Consider the following 17,421-nt stretch of genomic DNA (forward strand, 5'->3'; position numbering starts at 1 on the left):
ATAGTGCATACACGTTTTTCAATTTTGTATGTTCATATTTCCTGAAACTTTGCCTAGAACCTGAGAAGTGTTGGAAAATACTGGAAAATCTGTATATGATTTGTAAGCTATCTTTGAAGGGGATATCTTTCAAGCTGCTACCGCTGCAAAAAAACCTATTGCAATGATAAGCATAAGCCTGAATTTCCCCAAAGTGCTTAACTTTAAACTATTTGATATCAGCCAGAATTCCAGAGTATTTCAGCTCAGATTAAAAATCTTTTTTTTAATGTGAAAAGTCATGCAAATTGATAAATGAGTCTTACGATATCCTGTCTAGGATGACCATGTCAGGCATATGGTTGAATTTATCATGTATCTCACACAAAGAAAGGCAGTGCTTGATAAGCAGTTTTATTGGGTAATTACTTTTCTTTTTTTTTTTTTTTACATTTGCAAATAAAGGAGATTGATTCCCATCTTGAAGTAATTTACTAACACATTATAAACTCGTCAAACGCTAACGTGGTACAGTATGCCTCGTTTCCTGTTTACTAAATAATCCTTTGGCTGTCTGCTCTGTGTCTTTCAGGTTGAACCTGGAATTGTTCTCTGCCAGCGACGTCATGGAGCCTGGCGTCAGAGTCCTTCACCTGAAGGAAAACATTGCCTCCTTGGCTCGGCTTCTTGCAAGTACAAGCCATGGCGGATTCCCAGTGGTTTGTAGGCTCAAGCCAGACCATGCAGAGGTGTTCCAGGGAACTATTAAAAGGTAAAAATGCTATCAAATTGCTGTCATGTGATGTTTCTGGCCATTTATCAGACTTTTTTTCTTTAAGCATCTGTTTGTGAAGATTATTTGGGATGGATATGAAACTTGTTCCTACTTTCTTTAGCATGAACAGCAGGTGTCCTTTAAAAGAAAGGACCTAGGTCCTTTGTAGTACAAGGTTATCTATTGCATCAGGGATTTATTGAAACAGCACCCATGAAACAGTCTTATGGGAACTGTAGAAGAAGGGAAAATTGCCCTTCAGAGCCTTAAAGGTTCACTGAAACAGTAATTTAAAAGGATTTGAATCTAGTTACTCATGAAGTATCCCATGCCAATTCAAAGCTGGCCTGCTCTTTCTTCACAATTTTTTTCATTTTATTAGTGTATGCTTTTACAGGAAATGAGTTAACATAAATCATATTACAGATGAGATAAGCAACAAAGTCACTGGAAGTAACATGCTAGGGTAAACAAGAATTAGACTAAAGGAATCTTTGCCATATGGGGGACTCTCAAAAGGCATATAAAATCTCCTGATAAATGAAGTATTTATGGTACTGAATTTCATATGACTACAAGAGTGAATTCATCCTTTCAGGAAGGTATCATAAGACTGTCCTTTGAGTGGACGGGTCATGAGTGGGAGAGGCGGTGACTTAATTTCCACCTTGAGTATCCTAGAGGAAAGGAGAAGATGCATATGCAACTGCTACTGCATAGGAGTTCACACAGAAAAGCCCTGTGAATTATGCTTCCAATAACTGTAATACAAACACATGGACAGTTTTGTATTGTAATATCATAATCTTTCATAATTTGCATGGTGTTTTCTGTCCTGAGTGACCATAGTATTCTACATCTTGTAGAGAATTTTTTTTTTACCCACTTCTGGTTTAACACCTTAACTGCGTGACAGTTGAGAGCTATCTATGAGCAAACAAGGATAAAAGTATTTTCTTCTGTTGATCTGGATGGGGAAAAATGTTATTCATGCATCATCAGTGGAAATTTGGTTAGGATTTGTCTGCTTGCCTCCTTCATAACAAATTTTCAGGGATGAACCACTGGCAGCTGGATCATACGAACTTACTTCATAGCAGTGTGGTCAGCTCCTCTTCTGGAGCATGAAGATGGGAAGGGAGTGAATATGTAATAAAAACTGTGAACTTGCTTCACTGACAAGTGAAACAGTTTGTTTGAACTTTTTAGGAAGAGAAATATCTGATTGGAATGAGAAATGTACAGTGGAAATAATTTGGGTTGCAGTGGCCTGCAGGAGTAACAACATCAATAAGTGCAGGATCATATACTTGTATATGATATGTATACTTGTTCCCTCATGGTGATGCTATCATAAACATTATTAATAAGAAATGTGCTAAGGCACTAAAACCTAAATTTCTGAGCGGTAGTCTGTGGTGTGCACCAATCTGCAGATGCTATATAGCATAAACTACTGTGCTTTTCTAGTTCTCAGCTGTCCACAGCAATAAAACTAGAAAGCACACTGACAACTGATACAGCTAAAGTTCCTTTGAAATTCAATTTATAATCTCATAATTTCCTTATTAATTCACCAAACCACCTTGCAGTGAGTGTCCCAGGCTGCTGAGGAGTATGCTGAGTTTATGCAAATACTGCTGTGCTTTGAAATTCAGAGCAAAGTGGTGTGGGAGCAAGGAAAAAGCTGGGGGATGGAAGGCTGATCACTAGCACATCTTAAAGAGAGGTGCCATTAGAGAAAAGGTGTTGTTACCTGACGATTCTGGTAGGCTTGTACTTTGCTTAATCCCCAGAGCTCTTTTATGATACATTCTGTTAGAGCCTTTTAAAAGGGATGAATGAAAAATTTGTTTCCTTGTCACTGTCAGCATAAATGAGCTGCTGTTAGACAGTTTTGAGTAAAGACAAGAAAATGGTTTAAATGGTTGACAAAGAAGCAGCAAATGGCTTTTTTGGCCAGTCGGTTGCTCACCCCAGTGAAACCCATACAGAGACATTGTCTGGGAGCAGGCATTGTGTTCTGGGGTGCTCTGATGACACTCCTTCTTGCCCCAGTGTGTGCCCAGTGGCCTGAGTACTTGTGTGATTAGTTCTGGGTATCTTGTCCCCAGCAGGGACCATGGGTGACTTTGCTGTTCTGCTGTTCTCACCAACACCAGGAAGGGAATGCTCTGCAGCCATCCTCTGAAATAAACCTCCAAAAATGTGATGTGTCATGGAATTAGTGTATTCATAACCATAAGCAGTTAGGATTTGGGTTTTCCATCTTACTCATAAAATTACAGCTCTTGCAGCACATAATTTTTAAGACCAAGATGAGAAATGCTGTGAACTCCTTAAAGGAGAAGGGTGTTGTTCAACCTCTTACCTATGAGATCCAGTGCAATCCCATGTGGAGGTGACATGACCACAGGCAGAAAAATGATGTTATTTTTCCATCTTGTACATCCATAATGTTAAAGGGGAGGAAATGTGGCTTGCCTGGCATATTTTTAAAAAGGTGGCTTGAAGAAGATGCAAAAAGTAATTGCCATGATGTTTTTCTTGAGAGTTGCCTTTGGCATTATTATTGATTCTCAAATGTGGTTTTTTTCTAGTGCAAAAATGTTGTTATTAGGTTAAAAAGAAGGGGGCAACAAGCTAATGAGGGGAAAGAAGCAAACAATCCTCTAAGCTTGCATGAAGGCAGCAGCTCATAATTTTTTAATACTGTTTCTCATTTATGTGTTTTTCTGTACTGTTTCTTCTTATGAAATAAGCATGGATGAAGCACTGTAAATTTGGACCAAATGTAAAAGTTATTCAGTACCTGCCCACACTTGGAAACTGTAGTGATGAGAGTTGCTGTACAAGGACAAAGTGTTGTTATGTTTTGTAACACATACAAATGACTCTGACCCTTTGAAGAGAAAAGGTCAATGTCAGTTCTTACAAAAGCAAGGACTGTGGCCAAGCAATGTTGGCTGGAACTTGCACCTCAGTGCTGGCCTGTAGCAAACACCCAGATATTCCAATTTTATTAAAAAAACCCAAACAAACCCCCCAAAATCTTCCAGATCTGCTTAGTGGGGCCAGGTTTTTCTCCTACCCTTTGTGATCTGGATGGTTTACCCACTGGGGGGATCAAGATGAGATCACCAAACACGTTTTTGCATGGGTAACCTAAATATGAAGCTGTTATCTTCCCCAGTTGAGTAAGCAGTAGAGACTAAAAACAAATGCAACTACTAAAGAAAACTCCTTGGCTTTAAAATTGTTAAAGAGGAAGCAAACTGTAGCTGAGAAGCAAGTTTCCAAAACAAAGATCTCCTTAGAGTAATACTTTTGACACTTTGCCATAGGCAGAGCTCTGTGCATGCCTGGGAAACCCTTGCAGAATTCAGTTTGAGGAACGTGTGGCTGGTGAACTTGATGAATGGCATTGATGGGGATGATCGACTTACTATGTGTAACGCACAAGGTTGAGGGCCTGGCTTTCCCCTTAATTTCTCCCACAGTAATGATGATACTTGCACATCAGAATAAAACAAGCTATTATTTTGCACTGCAGCTGAAATATCTCCCCCATCTCCCCCCAGCAACTGCGGGAAGGGAGCTGGACTGTTATGAATGTGTTAGCCCAGAGTCTGCTGAAAGCTATAAATGTCATGCCCTAAATGGCATGCCCTCCTGGCTAGGTGGAATTCTTTCTTCAGAGAGACCTGAGGATAGGACCACTGTCTTCCTTCCCAGGAAGTTTCTGCCGGAGACACTGCGTGAAGCTGTAAATGCACACTGAGGCGTTGTTGGGAGGTCCCCTGGCTCTGTCTCGCCTTGGCTGCTCTAGTCTGTGGCTCCAGATCCTCCTCCAGTGGGAAAAGATAGAGTTATGCATCTGCCTAATTTGTGTGAGACCAAATCTGAGAAAAAGAGCTATTTTTTCACTCCCCATATGTTACAGTGTACTGGTGTAGGGCCATTGTGGGGCAATGAAGTGGTTCTTTGACATGATGAAGAGATTAGACACATCATCACTTGTGTTTTGCTGCTCCATCTTCTTTGCAAGGGGTTACTTTATAATGTAAACCACAGTAAAAACAGAAGACATGGAGGATTTGAGGAGGAAAGCTGTAGGTAATGAATTTCTTTTCCCTGACTGTGGGCACAGCTGGGATATAACAAAGAGGATGATGATACCTCATGGTCATCAGCAACATCTTTGTTGCCACGCTGCACATCCTCCCACCCATGATCACTTCCCTCCATGTGTCTGTGACACTTATGTACTCTCTGATTTCTTCCACCAAAATGGATGACAATGTGCTCTCTACCTAGGTGCTTTTTTTTCTGAGATGCTGTTTATCCTTTATTATATGTAGGTTTCCTGCATATTTGTGACTGATGAATACCATGTTCCTCTCAGGGACTGTTCTGATGTTGGTGACTTTTCTTTCCTTTATTTCACTTTTGCCAAGGAAAACGAAGGAGCAAAGTTTCCGTACTGCAGTTAAATCCTCCCGGTATTCACTGAAGAAAAGCAGGTGGATGCTGGTGTCTTGTTAGGCCAGGATCTGTCCCCTCCATTTCTGTTCAGAAGTGGTGCAGAGAGGCAGAAGCTGGAGTGCTGCCCAGCAATCTTAATTTCTGCCTTGAACACAGCTATGAGACAATTTTCCTGGAGAAACTACTGGGCTAACAAGTATCACTGAGTAGCCTGTTTGGGCATTTTACCGTAACAAATAAGCCATCTTGTTCATGCCTGAACTGCTCAGATCTGTGCCATACATAGCTGTCCTGTTGTAAGGCTGAAGGCAGAATTCCCTGCTTTTGCCTTTGCACTCTTACCTACACAGCTGTTAGCCATTACTCTGCATTTTGTCTGTCTATCTTTTAGCTGAAGGAATTTTTTTTTTGCTAGATTTAATTTGATTGGGAGAAAGTAATTATGCAGAAACCACAATATCTCTGACTGTAAGCAGACTGTACAGAATATATCTGTCTAAGCAGAAATGGGTAAAACTTGGTTTTCTGCTACTTCTGTACAGGATGTGACATTTCTGGCATTGTGCCTGCATTTTTGTGTGTATTTTTTCACCTAGGAAACCCCAACTCTTCTCACCCCTCAAGTTTACTGGAACTTCAGCATTTGTGGTTGATGCAAATTGTTATTTTGGGGCCGAAAAGAAATGTCAATGAAAATACTGTAGGTAAAGTTGTCAAAAATCCTTGTAGCTTAATATGTTTGTTTGAACTGTTTTATTACACATTTTGATATGCTATATGGGAGTGTATTGACTATGTAATTGCCTTACTCAAACTAAGTTTGTTTGGTACAAGTGAAGTGGAGTGTTCAGAGAGCCTAATTCCCATTTTTGGAACAAAGTTGGGATTCTAAAATCCTTTCAAAAAATAGAGCTGTGTGCTCCAAATCAGAAAAGAAATATATTCTAAAGGTATGGTCTTCATGTAGTTGAAAAGTTAACAGAGCTTGGATTTTCAGAAATGTCTAGTGACTGAAAGCATGGTTTCCCACTGAAGACATTTCAAAAGGTCTCATAATCTGTAAAACAGCTTTAATCCATCTTAAAATAAAGCCTAGTTACTTCTGAGGATCTTGTTCTGCAAGGTGAGTTAGAGCCTGCTCTTCTGTGTGATCACACAAATAGCTCTAAGTTTTGTGAGCTTTCCTTAAAAATGGCCAGCTGGCCTGAGCCAAGCTGCATGGGCCAGCAGAGCACAGCATTGTCGCTGTGACACTCCTGGTGAAGCCAGAGGGACTCCATCGTCCACACAGAGCTGGATGTGGAAACTTACTTCTGTGAGGCTGGGAGCGCCGGCAAAAACGCAGAGGATTACATCTTTCCACTTCAGAAACTCAGGGGAGATATTAAACATCCACTTGATCAGCAGCAAACTCCCTGCTATAATGCTTGCTCAAAGGATGTCGTGTCTAATGGAGCCGAACTGCCAGAGAGCTGCACCTGAGGAGGAGGATTTCTGTCTCAGGTTAGACCCCGGTCCGGAGCCAGAAGAACTGCCAGTGGAGGGAGCCAAACTACATTTCTATTTGCAATATTTATTTTGCTGCTGTTCTTTCTGCGCTGTGTTTTCTGCTTCATTCGTGGTAGGAGAAAGCCAGGTACAGAACAGTGTGTACTCATAAACCTCCTACTCGATGGTCCTGCTTTAATTTCCCAGCTTGTAAACTGGTATGGGAAGGGAGATACTCTGCTTTCCACAATCAGAAGACATGGTAGAGCAGCTGTTCCCAGTAACAATAATGACACTATTGCTGAGACAAACATTTTCACGATGATGCATGGGAACACTAAATCCAAACCACATTGTTTAGCTAATGCATGCTTTCACTCCGCTAAAGGGGAATGTCACATAACTGAAAGTAAATTGAAGAGATCAGAGTTTAGAAAATATGACAAAGTTGAAAACTTAAAGCTGCATTACACAGTAACATCCTTTAGCAGAGAAATCATTGATCCAAAGTGCTGTGTGTATGTGTATTTTATGGCAGTTTATTAGGTATGACTCACCTCTGGTCAGTCCAGCGAACAGAAACCGTTGTGAGTCAGGAATGCTTTCTGCCAAGCACTTCAGTAAAACTGAGCATAGCATATTGATATGTGCTGTGGGAAAGGAGATCTAGCATTGCAACATATCATAGATATGTCAGGCTGTAGGTATGGTTTCTGGTATTTTTCTTTAATCTGCCCTCCCAGTTGGGACTAATGAAACACTACTCTCAAGGCGTGTGCATGCGCATGTGTGCAGAGAGTCCACACACACTTGTTTAATAAGGCAATACCTTTATTTTTCTTAGCAAGAGGAGAAGTACTTGCCTTCAGTAAGCAATGCAGTGCAACAGCTTAGGGACAAATGGAAAGTTAAAGATGACTTGAGACCCGAAACATTTAATTTATTGATTAATTACTGAGCTTAGCGATATCTACCTTAATATTGCGACAGCCTTGCTGCTGGCACTCTTGAAATAACTGATATAGGTTTGAAAGCTTCTTGGAGAGCCTTTTCCTTCTGGCACTGTTGTGGAGAGGTTGCTAAGTTTAGATCACAGGAATGCAAAATTACTCAATCACATGCAGAAGTCTGCAAAGTTCATGGAATATATGAAGATAAAAACGAGGTTTTGTTTCTTACTAGAGGATCACGGACAGCTTTCCCCCTTCATCCTCCCCGTGGCTTTGCTGTAAGTTGTGCGCAATGGTGATTCTACCAGGTCTGATCAAAGCAAGAAACACTGTTGGCAGTGGTTTGAAGGCTGCATCTAAACGGAGCCAGCAAAGAAGAAGAAAAGAGGAGGGGGAGCATGTTAGGGACTTGAAAACTGTTTTAGGTGTGCAGACTAGGGAGCTGACGGCAATATCAAAGTGCTTTTGTGATTACTTGGTTTTCATGTTAGAGGGTAGAGTCTGTCAGCACATTGTTTGTTTTTACTGTCTGGACTCCTGCTTTTGAAAAGCTGATCCAGTTAATTTCAATGATACACTATACAGTAATCTTGCCTATTAAAATAAATGGAATCCAGCACTTTCAACAAAAGCCCTTGACGTTATGATCCTCCCATGTATTGTCAGGGTCCTGGGGTACTGCAGCTCATGAGTAACACAGATGGAGGAAGGTTTATAGAGTCTGTGGCAGTGGTTTTATTTTGTATCCGAAGTGTGAAAATTTTCTTCCAAAGAACAACATTATATGATACTTTTAAAATTAGTAGGCCTGTTTGGCCATACAAATAATTGTGCAGGTGCTGTAGGACTTTGTGACAGAGCCCTTTGGAGGGAAAACTGGAGTGTTGCAGAGGCTGTGTGCTAACTCAAAAAGCCAAATTAAAAACGTATGCAGCCTTGCTGCAGCATGTGGGTGGCTTTAAGGCAAGTGCAGAGTGTTGTTAAATGTCGAAATCAAATATAGGCATGGGGAAAACTGGTGTGTGAATGGAAAGACTGATCACATACTTGTCCTGTAGTTTAAATGTGTGGTTCCTCTGAAATTGAAAATCTGCCTGGTAACAAGCCAGCTTGTAAGGAAATACAAATCTGATTCTAAGTCTTCATCCTTTTCTAAAATCTAGCCTTTCTGTAGTTTTGAAATTCTAAGTTTGCATTTACAATTTATTAACAGTTGCCTTTGCATTTTCATCTTGAGGCTGTGGACTTACTGTCTGCTCATTTGCTCTGATGGTGCCCATAAAACTAGACAGCTGGCAACTTAAGTAATGATTATTAACCTCAAAATACAGCTCTGAGGTGGAAGAAATCCCTGTTTTGTAGATCTGAAAACTGAGGTGCAGGGATTAAATATTTATTTAGCATCCTTTGAAAGGCTGTGGCATGGACAGGATTTGATCTTTGCTCTGGAAAACCTCAGTCCAGTACTTGATAATGACCTTTTTATCATCTTGTAGGTAAAATGCCAAAAATTCATGCAAAGCTCCTTCTTGGTTTGAAAAATGAAATATTAAGCAAACAGTAATGATTTAGGCTGCCTAACCTGAAACAACCCTGAGATTTTGCTGTGTCAGATGAAGATTTTAAAACAGTTCCTGGTATGTGGTGATCTAGTCCTTATCTACTGTCTAGCTCACCATATGCAGAATACTCTTTTTTACCAGTAAAAAAAGGCACAATGCTATTTCAAGTCAGGAAAATGCTTTTAGTATACTAGTGGCTATCTTACCAAGAACATAAAGTAACAAATATTCTTAAATAGAATAGAATAGAATAAAAAAGTTTCTCTCATTGTTCCCTTTTGGAAGAGTTGCATGCTTATGCTAGAACTTCTGCTGAGAGCAGAACAGTGATCAAATCCTGCAAAATCCTCTAAGTACTCTTTTCATTTTGACTGCTGTGAAAGCTGAAGGTGCAAGACACTAAGTCTTAGCTGCAACAAGTTTTCAGAGGTTTGTTGATATTGTAAAATAATTTACACCAGCTAGGTATGAGGATGAGGAAGGACTGTGAAGAGTTTCAGGGTGCCACATTTGGTTATCTTAGTGTGCAATTTATTGTTACTTACTTTTTTGTCATTTTCAAACTGACATAAATCAAAATTTAGTAATTAACGTCACTGGGTTTTAAACATGGCTGAGGGAAGCCATGAGACAGTAGATTTTTAATACATGGAAGAGACATTTGTTTTATTCTGATCAGAATATGTTAATCACTGGTCCTCACCGAGCTGGATATTGGCCAAAACATCAGATATAATCAAGAAAAAAACAATGCAGGTACCTTTGATGGATTAATGTGGGAGAAATAAGCCTAAAGCTTTCTGAAGCAAGCTAAAAACGATGCTTCAGGTTCTCTAATCCTCACTCCTCCCCCCACCCCACCGTGTAGCTCTTTTATCCATTCAATTTGGGAGAGTCCTGCCCTGAATGCTTTTGCCAGTGACATCACCTTTTAATCTTCCTTCTGTTCATTTGCAGCTACTTTGGAGCTGCAGTTCCTTTTATGTCACTCCCCCAATATTTAGAATTTGTAGTTTCCTCAGATAATTGGCCATCTTGACAAGAAGAGTGACACAATCATCTGTCAGATACTTTTCATTCCTGACTTCCATGCCAAATCTGACATGTGGATATTGGGATAATAATGTGTTATCTTAATTAGGTGTATCTTCATGATGCATACTTTATAACAGATAGAGCACATGAAACTACTGCAATGCCTTGCCAGGGTATCTTTGAAATGAGATTCCCTACTTAAGGGTTTTCTTCCTTCTTAAATAAATAAAGAGTAAACGAACAATTGCAGAGTCCAAGTCTGAATCCTAGCACTTCCTGTTAAACCTCACAAAATAGTGCAAGAAACATGTTTGGTCTGCTTTCTAAGGCTTGATGATGTGATAGGAAGGATGTTGTATGTAACATCAAAGAGTGATGTTGTTATACCTCTGAAGCATGACTTCTGGAAGTCCAAGTGAAATAATGTATGTTCATTTTTCTCCTGAATATGGCAGGGTTTAATAGGCTTGGATTCTTATCAGAAATGTTCCAACGATTTCCTTCATTGTATTTGTGTGTGCTTTTTTTTGACTAGCCAAATTTCTCTCACACTTCCCAAAGCCCTGTTAAGTGACTCCCTGCTGGGTTTAGTTAAGAGTGGTGCCAGGCAAATTGCAAGCTGCCAAAACCGGCCAACCAAACCACTGGTGATGAGCAAATGTTTCTGCTCTTTCAGCTCATGGTGAATGTTGCTGTTTTTTTAATTCCAGCCCATGATGTTCAAGTGGAAAATGGTGAAGTCTGGACTTCGGACAGTCCTGAACAGTATTTTGGACCTGAGCATATGGAGTCTGGCAAACGACCAGGGTGGATCCTAACTTTCACACTTGATGTCTGTGTATTCATGTTAGGATTAAAGTCTTGGGAATATTCCTGGCCCAGTGATCATACTTGAAATTGACTTCTTGGAGCTGTATGTGATGATCTCGGAGCAGAATTTAGATCTGTGTATTTATACCTCACTTAGAACGATTACAGACCTGTTTGTGAAAGACCATAAAATGTGAACCTTAGAGAGCCCTGCAGAACAAAGTGACTAATGCACTGAAGGTAATTCATAAGGTGTGACTGGATTAATTTATTCTCTATGATGTCCTCTGCTATAGTGAATATATTATGAGTATATTGTGTTTTCCTCCCTTCCCTCCTCCAAATGTGGCCTGAGGGGAATAGATCTTGCCTGTTGTAGCGTGCCTATACTGTTCTTTTTAGTGTGTTCTCATCATTGTCCTCAAACCCAAGTCCTTTAATTGTTTATGCGACATGTCCATATGCTGGCATGCACATGGCAAGAGGCTTAGGGCAAGCCAGTGACTTTCACAAGAGGGGACATGTGAGCCCAGGGCAAAGTATTTCCTCAGTGGAGTTTCTCAGCAGTTAGCTCTGCTGCGGTGTTATGCTCTCCTTAGTAATCTGAAAAAGATTTTATGAAAACCAAAGCCAGTCGGATATTAAATTGAGGCAAATAAAGTTTCAATATTTATGAAAGATACTGAATTTCTTGTTTGTCCTGTGAATGGGATGTGCTTTAAAGGTGGGAGCAGGTGACGGACTCCTAGTATTCCTGGCTGTGCCACTGATTTTCTTCAGAACTGATGTTTTTTCCACAAGTTATATTTACGTTCAGGTCTTCACCTGTAAAAGGATGATACCTATATCCCAGCCACAGGCATACTTATTTACAAATCCCATTGAGAACCTTAGATGAGAGACCAAAGCCATGTCTGCATTAACAAAATGTAGATTTCAAGACTGGATCTAAAGAGTGCATCAGCTGACTCTTTCAGGAGAAAGGGGAGTGTTCTACAATGCTAACCAACTCATGGATAGTTCCCTTCAAATGTGTGTTCCAGATCTGAACTAAAATGCGGAGGTAGATGATCCCAAAGTATCTTGTTTTTAAGTTGGAGAAAAGGTGGACTATATAAAAGACATGAAACGTGAAACTGCAGTTTAATGTAATACATTGAAAACTAATGTTACCTCTTTAAGTGTGAGAGCTCAATGGTATTTCATAAGTTTACTATGGTTTTTTGCACTCATTACAGTTTTGATCCAGCTTCATCAAATGCAGGACAAAGAAGTATAGAATAGTGAAGGGGAGACTGTTTGGAAAAAAAATAATAGAATGACACATAGCCTGCTGGTCAGGGCAGCCAGTGAGAATGAGGGGGACCCAGTTGTACAGATCCCTGTTTAATCAGCATGGAACCCCTGCAACAGCAGAAATTAAGACATGCCATATGTAGCCACTAATGTGCTTGTTATGAAGGAGAGTGTTGAGAAAGGGCTTGAACCTAGTTCTTCCATATCCCGTCCCTAGGGAGGGCACTAACCACCAGTTTTTGGATCTGGCGGGCACGTCATCTTAGTGTAAGTCCTCTACTGTGGTGTGCTAATCCCACCTTGAAGCAGACTAATCTTTCCCAGGAGACATTATGTTAAAACTAGTAAATTTCTGTAACAGGTTTTGGTTTGAACAAATCAATATTTTTGGATACAGAAATATTTATTTGAAAAATTCCCAGCTTATACTTGGTGTTCTAGTTATAAAAACCGCTTTGTACCTCATTTGTATTTCTCTGATGCGCTAATGAAGATTAGGTGTCTGCTCTCATCTGGGTTGCTCAAGCACATCATTTAGCAGTGTGTTGCACATCTTTGTACTACTGTAGTAGCTCCTAGTTGTAATCACAGACCAGGGCTAACATGATGTTAAGTATGTTGCAAAATAAAAAGCTTTGTGGTAGTCCCCAAGGTGTTTGTTATCTAAATATAAGTTAAAAGACTGGAAGTGGATAGTGTGGATGGAGTGTGTGTTGGGGGGAGCAAGGAAACACTAAGATATAAATGATAATTTTAAATATATTGCTTGTCAAGGCTTTATGTGTGTAGTGCAGAAGGGGAGAACTCTAAAGAAAGGTTTGAAATTGTATCCATTTTCACATGACTAAGTCAGCAAGAATATTAAATATCTTAATGAACTCTAGAGTGCAGTGCTGTGAGGGAAAGTTTCACTGATGATTTAAAATGTGACATAAATTTTTTGCAGATCTTGTGTTTTAATGTAGATGTTACTTAAGAAGGATGTGGGAAGGAACAACAGTCTATCTACTTATATACAGGTAATTCTATTTGCTTATTATTGGTATTGTCTTGTTGAGTGCAAACTAAACAGTGCATGAGCTGGTCCTGCCAAGCAGGTTGATCCAGGTTAAGACGAACATGTAGGATAGGTGATGTCCTTTAATCTAAGTAGCCAAACCTAAACCAGAAAACAACTGTGTGATGCTGCTATTGCTGATGGAAGTTTAGGAAGGTGAAATATGTGGTCAGTCCACTATACTCTAGAATCATAGAATATCTCAAGTTGGAAGGGACCCATAAGGATCACTGAGTCCAACTCCCTGTTCCTCACAGGGCTACCTAAAACTAAACCATAGGACTAAGAGCACTGTCTAGATAGTCCTTGAACAATAACAGGCTTGGTGCCATGACCACATCCCTGAGGAGCCAGTCCCAGTGACCGACCATCCTCTCAGTAAAGAATGTCCTAATGTCCAACCTGAAATTCCCCTGATGCAGCTTCATTCCTGTCGCTGATCACCAGAGAGGAGATCAGCACCTCCCACGCTGCTGCTTTCCTTGAGGAAGCTGTAGACTGTGATGAGGTCACCCCTCAGCCTTCTCTTCTCCAAGCTGAACAAACTAAGTGACCTCAGCTGCTCCTCATGTCTTGCCCTCGAGACCTTTCATCATCTAGGTCACCCTCCTCTGGACAGAGTTTGATGTCCTTCTTGTATTGAGGCTCCCAAAACTGCACAGAGTACTTGAGGTACAATCATATATCTGATGCTAAAGCATTGTGTGCTTGTTTTTTAAAATTTGCCCCTTATAATGAATGTAGTTGTCTTCTCTAACCTTAGGTTAGAGCTGTGCATGCTGCTGGAAAATGAGCACATCTTTGAACCAGAGACAAATGATGAGTCTTTCTCCTCCTCTCATCCTCTCTCCTATGAGAAGGTAATCTCTTTTCTTTGAGTTCTTGCCTTGTTTAATCAGCATGTATATGGGGTGATTTAGGATGAGCTCTCCATGAATGAAGAAATGATGTAATATATGTGGTTGAGATAAAGAAGTGGTCACGTACAATTTAGATTAAAGGATGAGCAGAGACCTTCTAGTGACAGCTGTCATAAACTATAATGCCACTCAGGAGTCTGGAAGTTGTGCAAGACTGCTGGCAAAGAATTTCTTTGCTCTGATAGGCTATTCCAATCTTCTCTCTCTCAACTTCTCTATGGATAGCAGAATTATAATATTTAATTCTGTATGGGATAGCACCTCTCTGAATGATGAGTGTTTGTAAAAGCTTTTAAACTTGAAAAGTGTGTAGCATTCTTCCCTTTGATAGATGACTAAAGGATTTTTAGGAATAGTAAACATTAAGCGCGGTAGAAGAAAATCGTGTGCTACCAAGGCAAGACTGGTAATGTAGTTTTGAGCAATTTATACAGGCACAACTGGAAAGTCATCATATATTACTGAAACTTGGGCTGCACATGGGAATCTGGCTGGCAAAACAATGTGGAGAAGGAGTAGGGCAATTATGTATGGGATAAGGTGCCAGGATGCAAATAGGTGTTCCTGTGGAAGAGGGCTGAAGCTCAGCCGATATGTGATACCAGTTTTGTTGCATTTTTTTGCACTATACTATCATGTAATTACCACTTAGTGTGTGAACTTTCACAGCGTGAAAAACCTCACCCCTAAGGCAATGTAACTTACATTGTCTTAATAGAGATACAGTTACACTAAGGGAAAAAAAATCTATGTAAGTAAAGAGTGTTTTGTTTTAAATTGCTAATTTAAGCCTTATTGGCAAAAGAATTTATAAAGTTTGGACAAGCTCTGCCAGTGTAGCTCTGCTAGAAAACTTTTTCTTAAAGAGTCAAACTGGAAAGCTTTTGAACCTTGGGTTCCAACGTGCAGTGCAGAAGGAAAGAGAAATGGATTCTTGCCTATTCCAGATAACGGTGGAGAAGCTGCCCAATCTGTCGCGCCTAACCATGCTGCTGAATTGCTATGCTACAGATCCCCGGTATCAGCAACTCTTCATCAATCTGGTAAGACTGAAGCCAACTCTAAAAACAAACATTTCCTCCATGAACAATGTGTTTGTTATATTTTCTCATTTGTTTATGATGGCTGTGTCAGCCGCACTGATTTACATAAACACTGCCAATCCTGGGACGTTACATTCTCAACAAAAGTAGCTGAGTACAAACAGCATTCCGAAGTTTTAATTCATATTGTATAAACATAACAGATGTTGATAAAATGAGCCAAAAAGAAAATACAACAAAGGAGACCATTTCAAGGGGGCTTTTGATTAAAATACATTCCAGATTGACAAAATGATACAATGTTAATGGAATAGATCATTTAAATGTCATTATTTGGCTCTTACAGTCCTATAAAGCAAATATAAAGCAGCGCTTTTGAGATTTTAGGCTCCATTACGGTACAGTGCCTATACATCAACTTATAAATAAAGCTGTATTTCTCCCTCCCCCACCTTTTTTTTTAATCCCTGCTATGACATTGCCACATTTATTTCCTAAATACTGTACTAAAATACTGGGTCCAAAAGCAATAATGTGTTTGGTATACTGAATAAGGCCTAAAATAAATATGTTATAAACAAAATGAATGTAGTTTCTGCCTTGGTGAATTTCCAGTCTACATCACTGAAACTGAGATGGGGGGACACTGGGAAATCCAGGCCAGCGAGCCTAATTTCAGATGGATTTTATTTAAAAAGATATAAAAACTGCTCCTGTTTACTCATGTGTAAAGAAGGTGGGACTGAGTTTGGGATCCATCTAGACTGAATTCCTTGCTTTCAGAATAGTTAGAAGGAGAAAAAAGTTATTAAAAACACAATGCTCCTAATATCCATTATCTAGTTTGGTTTAAGAGTTTCCTTTTAATAGATGGGGAAACTGAGGTGGAGATTGGACACACAGCTTTTCAAAGTTCAAGAGGAGGTCATACATGGGAGTAGAAGCCAGCGCAGCTGAGACCCAGTCCAGTGCTTGTGCCATTGGGCCACACAACTTTTTTGTTACGGGAAACCTATTACACTCAATTAGGTTTCACATTGATACCTAACTTTTTAGTACCTGATGTGATCCCTGAAGCACAAAGTTCAGTATCTCTTCCAACAACTTGTTATTATCACTCATGAAAGTTCTGTTTCTGATATCCACAGAAATATACATTGTGAAGTTCTGGGGCACAGTGATTTTTTGTAGTAGTGAGTTCTACAGTATAGAAAGAGGAAACTTTTTACCTTTAATTTATTTCCTCCTTACATCTTTGAATGTCTCGTCAGTCCTGTAAATGAAAGAGAGAGAAGAGATGTGTCTCTCCAGACTGTGCATTTATTTATATTATTTTATCATGTCTTTGTTTCATTTTTCCTCTGTCTGGGGAAGGCTACACTTGGGAAGTATATTACACCCTCTTTGAAAAAAATGGCCAAGACATAAGAAGGATACTGTAGAATTATGTGAAAAACAAAAACTTAGTGAACACCTATATAAGCTACAAAGACCAGTTTGGTTAACAATAAAATGGTCTTTAGCTTGGTTCCTACCAAGAAACACTTATAGCCCTCATAGTGGCTACATTCAGTGACTAGAGTTTAGTACTTGCAGGCCCTCTTCTTAGAGCCATATGATCGTTTTCTTTGTCCTCTTCCTTGCAGTCTATGTTTCTATGTGAATTGACTTTTATAATCATTTACTGCAAAATATTACAGGATGTCATAAATGGTTGTGTAATGAGATAGCATCTATAAAAAAATCTTAAGGCTTAATAAATATTGGGGTCACTGACTATTTCCGAGTGAAAACTCAGACCATATCAATGGAGCTCAACTTTGCTTTTCTAGCCTGTGAGATTTGGGTACTTTCCAGTCATAATAGTTTATTTAGAGTGAACCTGATGGTTTACCAAAAAAGAAAGTGTTTTTTTACTATGGTATTTCCTGATGTTTTAGGTATAATTGGGGATGGGGAACACGGAGAGAAGAACTAATGTTCTTATTGGCTGCTACCTCTCTCTCCCCGGCCTCCTTCCT

At 39.7% G+C, this 17,421-nt stretch overlaps 1 protein-coding gene across 1 annotated transcript in view; it reads left to right on the forward strand.

Annotated features, from left to right (window-relative positions):
- Window positions 1–17,421, forward strand: part of LOC141954251 (chloride channel protein C-like) — a 78,574-nt gene that overhangs the window by 60,821 nt on the left and 332 nt on the right. The window contains exons 13-15 of the mRNA XM_074893579.1: window positions 572–751; window positions 14,201–14,297; window positions 15,305–15,400. Of these exons, the coding sequence (XP_074749680.1) occupies window positions 572–751; window positions 14,201–14,297; window positions 15,305–15,400 (373 nt within the window). The remainder of the gene's footprint in view (window positions 1–571; window positions 752–14,200; window positions 14,298–15,304; window positions 15,401–17,421) is intronic.

Source organism: Strix uralensis, chromosome 1 (genome assembly GCF_047716275.1).
Source record: "Strix uralensis isolate ZFMK-TIS-50842 chromosome 1, bStrUra1, whole genome shotgun sequence".
Taxonomy (NCBI): Eukaryota; Metazoa; Chordata; class Aves; order Strigiformes; family Strigidae; genus Strix; species Strix uralensis.